This window comes from Gavialis gangeticus, unplaced genomic scaffold (assembly GCF_001723915.1).
Source record: "Gavialis gangeticus isolate Ggan-Ray unplaced genomic scaffold, GavGan_comp1, whole genome shotgun sequence".
Taxonomy (NCBI): Eukaryota; Metazoa; Chordata; order Crocodylia; family Gavialidae; genus Gavialis; species Gavialis gangeticus.
Window position 1 is genome coordinate 29,058,056 of NW_017729025.1, and position 11,592 is coordinate 29,069,647.

General features: G+C 45.9%; 1 protein-coding gene across 5 annotated transcripts in view; it reads right to left on the minus strand.

Annotated features, from left to right (window-relative positions):
• EML1 (echinoderm microtubule associated protein like 1) overlaps positions 1 to 11,592 on the minus strand; it is a 312,189-nt gene that overhangs the window by 210,578 nt on the left and 90,019 nt on the right. The window contains exon 1 of one of the 5 annotated variants that reach the window (XM_019518577.1): positions 3,347 to 3,500. The exons of 2 other annotated variants lie outside the window; for them this stretch is intronic. In XM_019518577.1, the coding sequence (XP_019374122.1) occupies positions 3,347 to 3,413 (67 nt within the window). In that variant the 5' untranslated portion in view covers positions 3,414 to 3,500. Of the gene's footprint in view, positions 1 to 3,346; positions 3,503 to 11,592 lie in introns of those variants that run through there. 2 more of the 5 variants (XM_019518579.1, XM_019518581.1) reach the window with 2 other exon arrangements.

Here is an 11,592-nt window from a genome sequence, read left to right on the forward strand (position 1 = left end):
GGGGAGCCATATCAGCCGATACCAATCCAATTCCCGACATGCATCCAGGCAGCTTGGAGAGCAGTGTCGGGCTGGTAAATCTGTCGGGGGAGAAGGGACGGGGGGAAGAGAAGGGGCACGGGGGCAGGGGCAAACTAAAGCCCCTTCAGTGAGGGAGGGAGGGGGGTAGAGTGAAGACAGGCTGCCCACTGTGCACTCAGGGCCAGGGCTGGGTTCTTCCTAGTGCGGGGGGCCTTGGCCTGGGCTGCGCTTGGGGCGGATGGCAGCAGTGCTGGGAGAGGGGCTATGGGGAACCTGTAGCCCTCCTTCCCAGCACCACCCAGCCCAAGTACAGCCCCAGCCCAGCCCCCCGCCCCCACCCTGGGAAAAGCCCAGTGCCACCTCTAGCCCTAGCCCACAGCCCACCCTCGCCCCACACACAGATCTGGGGGGCACATGGCCCCATACCTCCCCCAGGGGTGCGTGCAGTAGCAGGAAGTACCCCAGGAGCCCCCAAGTTGAACCACTTGCAGCTCTGTCTGGTGCCCCACCACACCCTGACTGGGCAAATCCCCCCCAACAGACTTACCAGCCGGATGCCACTCTCCAAGCTGCCGGGCTGGACACGCGCATGCTGTGGCTGCATGCATGCACGCGGCATTTATCAGCGACATTATCAATCACATCAGCCAAAAAAAAACCCTGATTGCTGATAATGTCAGTTTTCCTTTTATTGGTACCAATACGATAGACTGATGTATTGGTACACCTCTAGCAGAGTTATTTACTCTGCTGCAATGCACGTGTAGACGGTGATCAGGGCTGGCTGGAGCACAAGGGTGCTATAGTGCAGGGCTGCCTGCCAGCTAGCCCTGCACTGTAGCACACATATGCCCCAGCCAGCCCCTCCCCTAGCATGCTGAGCCAAGGCGGGGCAGCTCCAGGCTTGCAAACTGACCCCCCAGGCCCTTTGCCAGCCAGGGCTGTGCTGCCTTGGCTCAGTGTGCTGCAGTCCCATGTGCATGTGCAAATGCCACACCCAGGGGCAATAAACTCCAGTGCAGATTGTACAGGAGTTTTTTTGCATCAAATTAATTTCACATGCAGACATGCCCAGAAAGAAGTAACTTGCTCAAGGTATTAACAGTGAGCTATCAGGAGACCCAGAAATAACATCCATAATTGACTAATACTCTCATTAACGCAATGAAAATCAAAGTGTATACCCTTCAAAATCCATGACCCGCTGGAAAAGTAGTTAGCCATGTTAGTCTGAAGTCAGGCAGAAGACAAGGTAGAAATGCACCTTACAGAGTAACTAAATCAGGATGCATTAACATCAAATGAAGCATGCTCTTGTTCATGAATGCTTATGCATCTCTGATTCAGCTAGTCTGTAAGGTGAATCTCTACCCTGCCTTCGTCCTGTAAAATGCAAAGGATAAAGGGATACTTTCTTTGTTCAAATGATAATGAAATTAACTTATTCCTTCATTTATAGATACAAAGCTAATGGATAAATTGACACTAAAGTTCTCTTTTCGTACCTATCCTCCTTTCTTTAATGAGCTTGATAACTCCACTGTCCTCTCTACTAATGTATTCCACTCTAATGCTCTTTCTTCTTTATATCCTTCAATTCTAGGCAATAGTAAATCCCATTATTTCTTCACTGATAATACAAAAAATAATCCTTTCTTCTCTACAGAGCAACAGAGAAAATCCTGGAATATGCACTGATATTCTTTGCAAGGTCTACTTAGTCCTCTTCACATCTCACTCTTTCCTAAGTCAGTCAATTTCAAGATGTGTTCTATATAATCTTCCTAATACTCAAAGCCACTTCTCTCTTCATCTCTCTCCCAGCTTTTGTCTATGCTGTCTCCAATCTTCTTACACATTCCTTCTTTCTCTCTTTACTCAATGCTTCATACCACCCATTAGTCTTGCAAGAGGTTCCCATTTTCCCACAAAGTAATATTCCTCTCATCTTTCAAACCCAGCAACCTCACTGGCATCTTCTATCTGTACTGTTTTCTTATGGGTCAGCTGCGCCTCTCTGCATTATTTGGGAAGAGTCCATCAGTCCAATCCTCTTGGCTTTCCTCATGTATATTAGTTTTAATGATAATTAATTCCTATGTGGAAAGGCTGAAGGATTGAGCTACTTCTTCTGCGTTTCAAAATCATAGCTACCAGTTCCATTAAACAAGAGGTCTGCTATTACAGTACTTTAAATAAATACCTGCACATCTTATATTAGAAAAGAAGCAGAAAATACTTTCTCCAGGATCACACTTTAAATTGCAAAATAGAAGGAACTAAGATTTTAAAGTTCTGTGTAGCATAGTTACATACTGCATGTTTATATTCACAACAATATACCCACATGCCAAGCCAAGCTAGGTGATAGCTGTGAGACGTGAGATCATACACATATGTGAGCAGTGAGAGTAACGGTCCTCCCATTGAATAAGGAGACTAAGAGGAGGGCTCCACAAGGAAAACAACTCATAAATTTGGCTCTACAAGGCAACTTGTCATTGGGAAAAGTATAAATCCTAAAACATAACTGCTAGCTGTACAGCATTAACGGTGGGAGATTTTTATTTTGAGAGCTGCAGAAAATCAAGTGGATATAGCACATTATATGAACCATATGGTTTATATAAAGTCTTTTCAATACTTTGAAAAAAACGATGTGTATGTCCCTACATTCCACAAGCATTAGGATTCCCCACCAGCTCCGGGGGTGGGTTGTTTTTTTCCGCCAGGATTTATCAAGCTGACTGTTGTGAGAGATGGCACGGCTCGCCTCAAGCAGCTGTCACCATCACAGGATCGCCGAGAAGCCGGGCTAGAAGGGGCCCCCGGAGCTCACCTAGTCCGATCGCCTGCCTGAGGCAGGATCATCCCTGTCCTCCCAGCACACGTGAATCCTCCTCGCTTCTGCTCTGAGCAGGCAACTGGACACATGAGGTCCCTTCCAGCCCTCATTTTCTAGGCTCCGACCACCCCACTACCTGGAATCGAGCCGGGACCAGAGGCAGGAAGAGGAGCCCTCCCTGCTGCCCCGACCAGCGGGCAAACTTTCGAGACAGGCACCGCAGGGGCAGCTCCGGCCCCGCCGCCCGCCCTCAGCCGCAACCCGCCCGCAGCTCCTACTGCGGGCAGCCCCGCCTTTCTTCTCCCTCCCTCCCGAAAGCCGAGCCCAACCCTCGGGCCCGGCCCCGGGTGCCCGCCGCGCCGAGCAGCCGTCCCAGCCACGAAATAAACACGTGTCAGTTGGAGCCGCTCCGGCGGCGCGGACACACGTTACCCGCCAGTCCCCGCGGGCCGGCCCCGCCCGGCCCTCCCCCGCTCGTACCATTGCAGAACTGCAGCAGCGAAGAGGTGTCGTAGAGGCTGCTGTAGCTGGAAAAGCCGTCCTCCATCCCGGCGCCGCGCTCCGGCCTCCCGCCCTGTGTCCCGGCGGTGCCGCCCTCCCTCACTCCCCGCCGCCGCCCCCTTCAGCAGTGCGGGCCGGGCCCGGGCTGCCGCCTGCCTCCGGTCTCCATGGCAACGCCGCCCCCGCTGCGGGGCGGAGCCAGCCTGTGCCGGGCGGGGGCGGGGCCTCCTCCCCTCTTCTCTGCGCGGCGGGGCGGAGCCAAAAGCAAGTGCAAGGGGCAGCGCTGCCCCTCGTCCCCGCCGGCCGGCCGGGAAACCCGGGTATTGTTCTGCCCGTGGCGGGCGGGCGGGCGCGCGCTAGCCCTCCGCCGCCGTCGCCGGGATGGGGGAAGGGTGCCCGCCGCCGCCTGCACCTGTGCGGCTGCAGGATCTCGTCTCTAGGCCGTCTCCCTGTTGCCCTCGGGGATGGTTCCTCCGAGATTGCAGGACGGAGCCCGCCGCGCAGCAGTGCCTCCGAGGGGGCTCGGGAAGTCGTGTTGTTCTTGGTGTTTAAACTTGCTGCGTGTCAAAGGCTCAAGGAAAGCCATGGCCGGAGCTGCCATTAGGAACTGTAGACATACAAAATAACTAGAACTTTCGGTTCCCACACGATACCTTTTGTTAGAGCAGCTGGGAAATCACTGGAAAATTGTCCTTTTCTGCAAGCTTTCGGGATCACTTGGTCAGGCTCTGGGGAAAGTACAGATGGTACAAGCAGGGCTGTCCCTAGGGGGGGTAAATCGGGGGGACCGCTCCAGGCCCTGCGCTTTGGGGGAGCCCTGTGGAGCCGGGCAGAGCAGCTGCGGCTTCACGTCCAGCTGCTTGGCCCCCCCACACCGCCACATCTGCCACCCGCTGCCTCATGGGCTGATCTGGCCCGGGCCCCACACCGTGCTTGGGTCACCTCCGGGTACCAGATGGTAAAAAGTCCCCATAGGTAGGAAAGAAACTTCATTTTTGCACAGAGGGAGCTGAAGGTGGACGGCTGCCTCCCTCTGGGTCCGTGAGAGAATGTACTGTCTTGTGACCCTTCCAATTTGTAATGTAGTTGTAATTACTTGTGATGAGGTAATAATCCATCTGTAGTTGAAATGACTTGTGATGAGGTTGCAGCTACAGTTCTCTAATCCTTGCTAGAAAAGTAAGGATGGCTCTTGCTCATAGGAGTCTCTGACTCTTGATAATGTCTACTTATAGTGGTGTCTGAGTGCTGGTAGAAGAGGATCTGGTGTTGATTTCGCTAAGGATGTGAAATGTGGAGCACCATTTTCACTGCAACTTCTCTATTAAAGATGCAAAAAAATGGTAGTGAACAAAGCCATGTTGACTTCCACGTTTACCACTGGAAACAGGGATGATAACAACATCTTGCATTAATAGTATTTTTCATCTGGAGGTTTCCAAAGTGGTTTAGAACCTGAAGTAGGTATGTTCTAGGCTCAGTCCTTCCAGTTGCTCCATGCTGGAGACTTCCAGCATGTGCATCTAATTGCAGGGGTGAGACCTGTACATAGATCATTTCTAGAGGATGGGATGGCGTGTACCCTCCTCAGCAAGTCTGTGGATGACACCAAACTGGAAGGAGTAGCAGATTCACTGGAAAGTAGGGTTAGGATTCAGAGAGACCTAGACAAATTGGAGGACTGGACCAAAAGAAATCCCACAAAGTTCAATAAAGACAAGTGCAAATTCCTGCACTTAGGATGAAACAGTCCCATGCACCGGTATAGGCTGGGGACTGCAGTGCTACAGAAAATGACCTGGCAACTACAGTGGATAAGCTGAATATGAGTCAACAGTGTGGCCTTGCTGTGAAGAAGGCTAATGATATTCTGGGCTGCATTAGTAGGAGCATTGCCAGCAGATCAAGGGATGTGATTATTTCTCTCTATTCAGCACTGGGGAGGTCACATCTGCAGTACCGTGTCCAGCTTCAGGCTTCCCACTACAGAAAGGATGTGGACAAATTGGAGAGAATCCAGCGGAGGGCAATGAAAATAGTTAGGGGGCTGGGACATAAGTCTTACAAGGAGAGGCTGAGGGAACTGGCTTGTTTAGTTTGGAGAAGAGAAGACCGTACTGAACTGATGTCACGGAAGAGTTCAGTACTAATTCAGAGAGAAAAGTGTCACCTCTCGAATCACTAATGGCACTCCTTGTAAATCCTAGGAAATCTCCTATCCAAGTATTTTCCCAGCCTGATTCTGCTAAGCTTGTGATATCTAAGAAAAACAGCCATGTATTGTACGGCCACAGGTTACAGAACTAAAAAAAAAGTATGGTAGCCTAATTATAAAAACTTATAATTATATATAATTATAAGTGGGGGGAGTGACTTTCAGTTGTATCAAATACAATAGATTAAAATAATAACATTTTAAATCTGCAATAAATTCTTGGTTGCTTGCTAAATGAATACAGGTCTTTAGAGCCCTCTCACAGATATGCACAGTCCATCCAACTACTGGGTTCTTTAGAGAAACATGCTTCCTTTCATTAGATATACATATATCTAATATGTAGGCACAGGAAAGTATTTTTCAGGTTTAATACAAGTTCTAATGGAGAGTTTTAAAACATTTGTGTAATTTTTAGATTATTTTCTCTTTTTAAGCCTGAAAATTGTTTTAATATGCTAATTTTCCATTAACTAGAACCAGGGTTAACATAATTACTCTGTTCTCAGTGAGATGTCAATGCAGCTGTTATCTATACTTCATTATGGTGTCAAACATTTTCAGTATGAATCTATAAAAATCTCATTATGAGGTGTGATTCTAATGCCAAAACAATTTCTATAGAGGTCTGTAGAGATCCAATTACAATACAAGTTACCATGAAGAATTGCATCCCAAATATTACCTTGGTGGTAAATGATCTACTGTCAGCAAGATAATCTGCAATAAAACCTCAGGACTACAGAGGTTTTGGAAATAAGGAGCCAATACTTTTCACAACATCTAGAAAAAGGGACAAAATGGAGGCACAGCTCTGGTTTAAAGATTGGCAATTAAAATGTATTTAGAAAATTAAATATGAAACTGAGGCAAAGGCAGCACCATTAAAGGAGGGCAAAATATCTAAAACCTTAAGTTGATTACCACTGAAATTTCCTGTAAAGCTAATACCTGAATGAAACCAATTAGCTACCCATGCTGTAGAAATCAGCGTAATGGTATGGCATAAAATGATATCAGTTCAAGTCTCTAGACACTGTTATGATACCATTATATTCAGGGGTCAAAGGTTAGAAATTAAAAAAGTATCATAATTTCATTGCAAAGATTTGTAAACCTGTTACAATCTTATTAAAATATACCACAGAACAACAAAATGAAATATATATATCACAATGTTCACAAAGAAACAATAGAACTGAAATATTCATTAATAGATCTGTGAAATGCCAGTGGTACAACTAACCAATTTTTTTTTATAATCTTCTGTTCAGTAAACTATATACTTAATGATTCATAGAGATCCAAGCTTATACACTGGAAAATCAAAAATTAATATAAATGGGAATGGAACATTCTGAACAAAACATAGGGATTGATTTATTCGGTAGAAGTTGGTGATTGAAAATTCATGCTTATCTTGGGACAACATGTTTTTTAATCTTCTATTTTAGTATTATTTAATTCTTTATGTATCACCAGCACTAAGTAGTAGAAAGCAAATAACTATTCAGTAACTGGGAACAAAAGAGCTTCCATAAACCTGTAGCAGAATTTTCAAGAGTTATTATTTCAAGGTTTAATATGACTACATAATTTATTTTGATTTTAGGACAAAGGAATTTTGCTGTCATTACCCACTTACAGTACAGTTTCTATGAGTTTTAATATGTGGTGCATTCTACAACTGTTTTATTCCTTTTTCTTTTTGATTTCTTACTCTACTGCAATGACACTGAATATCAGAAGTATTATATGTTACACAGAAAAATAACCCTTTGGCACTTTCACATCAAAAGTATTATAATTCATATCTATGGAAACCATATACAATTGTATGGCATTATAATGTGAGACCAGCTAATACGTAATTTCAGATCCTGAGTCCTGCTTACAATGTCAACATGAAACAATGGCAGTGCAAGTTATGCTATTAAAAAAAATAACAGAAAATAACTATAAAATTATAATCATGTTTACATTTAACAGTAATTTTGAGAGAAGTTCACACAAACAAAGACATTTTGCATGCTTCATACTCAAAATGAATGGCACTGAAGTTTCATTGCCTTTAGTGAGATGCTACTCAATGCTACTCAAGTGTGAATAGATGTATCAGAATCGGGATCATAGTGAACAGTCTACCACACACACAAACACTAATGCAATTAGAATTAAGTGGACTCCTGGACAGCTTTAGCAAATGCCAAGGTTCACTTTGCTATAGTGATTGAATTACTTCTTCATTCTTAGAGTTTTTTTTATTTGAGTCAATCAATGTAATACACCTTTGTAGGGTAGCACAAAGAAGCTTGTACTGTCACTGCCCATGCTGCACCAATTGTGTGTGTGACAGAGAGAGAGAGAGAGAGAAGGTTATCCTCCAAGGCTATCAATCTCACACCATTAGCAAATATTAACTTCACTAAATGCTGGTAAAAGATAAAATATCAACATGTGATATACAGTAACTATATTTTGAAGAGCCCTTCAGCAGTACCAAGGTTTTTAGAAAACCTTGTTCTGTTCAGTTTTTGGAACTGTGATAGAGGATTAGATTCACTATAATGTGTAGATAAAAGGAAGTTGCATTCATTTCTGTAGGCGTCTGGACTTGGGAAACAGCGTTCATGTTAGAATTTGTAAATATATTTTAATTAAAACAAAATTTAACATAGTGCTTAGGGTTAGATGGAATAAAGGATATAGGGGGCTAGAAAGCGCATAGGGGGCAATTAGTTACTGCAGTGACCAGCTTTTGAATGCCTGATCCTAGGTGGAAACCAGCATCCAGAGTAAGTTGCTTACATTCCAGAAACAGTCTATGTGAATAACTGGGTTCTCAGAACGGTGATCCAAAAAGACCTACATAGCAGCTGCCTTAAGCCAGGTAGGGTGTATTTGGACTCCTATATCACTCCAGATTTCAGGTGCCTGAGTTAAGGATTCAGGGAGGCACTTACATCTGCTTGGGATCCTTGAGTCTACTTCTGTTTTGGGAGTGTGTTAGACCTGCTCTGAACTACTGAATTAGGCCTTTTCTGGGATTTAAATATCATTTTAGTTTCCAGATTCTGAATAGGTCTGGGCAGCAATTAAGTACCTAGTTTGTCCGGCTGGAGCAGTTTTGGGAATATGTAGAAGCACGATAGCAGCCCCCTAGGGAACTCCCAGGCCATAAAGAAAGGCATCTAACAGGTTTAGGAGCCTCCAGGACTGCTGGGCTGTGTGAGAAAAGGAAAGTTGGGAACTCAGTTTTAGACTTGTGTATTTAAAACTGCCTAAATCCTGTTTTACATACATTATACATGTCATTTTTCCCTTTAGATCTGGCCCTTTGTTTACAGTTAGAGTATTCTTCAGGCCCCTGTGACTAGCACCATAGACCCATAAGGAATCAGAAAGGGTTTATGGACAAGTTTCCCTTACATAATAGGTAATATCTGCCAAGTAGTTCCCTGAGATATGCAAGGGATAGGAAGCACTAGGGAAGAAGAGGGCATGGACTCCTGGGAAGGTGGAAGCTTGTGACCTCTAGCAGCAAGCAGAAGTCTTCAGCTCTGCCTGCAGTGCTTTACCTGAAGAACAGAAATGGAGCCCTAGCACCAGAAGAGGAGGAGCAGGAGCATGTTCCATTAGTGGAAGAAGCCAGGCCAAGTGGCCATGAGCACTGCCACTTAAGGAGAAGCAATGGGTGGCAATAATTTGGAGACTTCTTTCTGCAGGGGACAGAGACATCCATCTGCTGGCCTGACCTATTGTCTCAGGAGGTCTGCTGCTTGCCTGGAGCCCAGATCCGAGACGTCACAGAAGAATTACCGAGACTCATCTGGCCCTCTAACTACTATGCCATGCTACTCATCCATGTGGGCACCCATGATACCGCCAGGGGCGACCCTGAGAGGATCAGGGGCTGAGGCGGTGATCTCTATTTTGATCAAGGGGAAGAGTCCAGGCAGGAGCAGGGGCATCCGGCAGATCGATGTATGAATGCACAGAGGGTGTCACCAGCAGGGCTATGGCTTCTTCAAACACAGGATATTGTTCCAAGAAGGATTGCTAGGAAGAGATGGTATCCACCTGATAAAGAGATGGAAGAGCATCTTCACAGGCAGGCTTGCTAACCTAGTGAGAGCTTTAAAACTAGGTTGGCTGGGGGATGGAGGCCAAAGCCCTGAGGTATGTGTGGAAATGGGGGACTTGGAGGAAGCACAAGGGGCAACAAAGGAGGCCTTCTCATCCATCCTGAGAAAGTCGGGCAATTCACTACTTACCTCAGGTGTCTGTACACGAATGCATGGAGCCTAGGAAACAAGCAGGAAGAATCAGAAGTCCTCACAGTCATATACTGATGACGTGATTGGAATAACAGAGTTGGTGGGACAGCTTGCATGACTGGAGCACTGTCATGGATGGGTATAAACTGTTCAGGAAGGGCAGGCAGGGAGAAGTGGAGGAGTTGCACTTTATGTAAAAGAGCTGTATGATTGCTCAGACCTCCAGTATGAAACTGGAGACAGGCCTGTTGAAAGTCTTTTGGTTTGGGTCAGAGGAGTGAGCAACAGGATATCTTGTTGTCGTAGTAGGGGTCTGCTATAGAATATCAGACCAGAAGGATGAGGTAAATGAGACTTTCTTCAAACAGCTAATGCAAGTTTACGACTGCAGCCCTGGTTCCCATGGGGGACTTCAATCACCCTGACATCTGGGAGGGCAATACAGTAGTGCACAGGCAATCCAGGAGGTTTTTGGGGACAACTTCCTGGTGCAAGTGTTGGAGAAGCCAACTAGGGGTCATGCTCTCCTTGATCTGCTGTTCACAAAAAGGGAAGACTTGGTGGTGAATGCAGAAGTGGATGGCAACTTGGGCAGCAGTAACCACAAAATGATGGAGTTTAGGATCCTGAAGAAAGGAAGGAAGGAGACCAGAAGAGTAAGGACCCTGGACTTCAGAAAAGCACACTTTGACTCAAGGAACTTGATGGACAGGATCCCCTGGACGGCCAGTCTGAGGGGGAAAGGAGTCCAGGAGACCTGGGTATAAGAAACCTTACTGAGCGTGCAAGAATGAATCATCCTAATGCACAGGAAGACTAGCAAGTATGGCAGATAACCAACTTGGCTTAGCAGAGAACTCTTCAGTGAGCTAAAACACAAAAAAGAAGCTTATAAGAAGTGGAAATTTAGACAGCTGCAACTCCAATTTTCAACTCTTCCAACTAGGGAAGAGTATAAGACTATTGCTTTGGCATGCAGAGATGAAATCAGGAAGACCAAAGTGAAATTGGAGTTGCAGCTGGCAAGGGACATGAAGGGTTACATGAAAGGTTTCTACAGGTATATGAGCAGCAAGAGAAAGATCAGGGAAAGTGTGAGTCCTTGACTGAATGGGGGAGGCAACCTAGTGACAGATGATGCAGAAAAGACCTCAAAAACCTCCTGGATTGCCTGTGCACTGCTGTATTGCCCTCCTAGATGTCAGAGTGATTGAAGTCCCCCATGGGAACCAGGGCTGCAGTCGTAAACTTGCGTTAGCTGTTTGAAGAAAGCCTCATCTACCTCATCCTTCTGGTCTGATATTCTAGTGCAGACTCCTACTATGACAACAAGACATCCTGTTGCTCACCCCTCTGACCCAAACCCAAAGACTTTCAATAGGCCTGTCTCCAGTTTCATACTGGAACTCTGAGCAATCATACAGCTCAATGCCTTTTTACCTCGGTCTTCACAGGCAAAGTCAGCTCCCAGACTACTGCACCTGACAGCATAGTTTGGTGAAAAGGTGAGCAGCCAGTGGTAAAAGGACAGGTTAGGGACTATTTAAAAATCTGGACATGTACAAGCCCGTGGGGCCAGATGCAGTGCACCCAAGGGTGCTGGGGGAGTTGGTTGATGTGATTGCAGAGCCACTTGCCATTATCTTTGAAATCTTGTGGTGGTTGGGGGAGGTCCCAGATGATTGGAAAAGGGCAAACATAGTGTCCATCTTTAAGAAAGGGAAGAAGGAGGA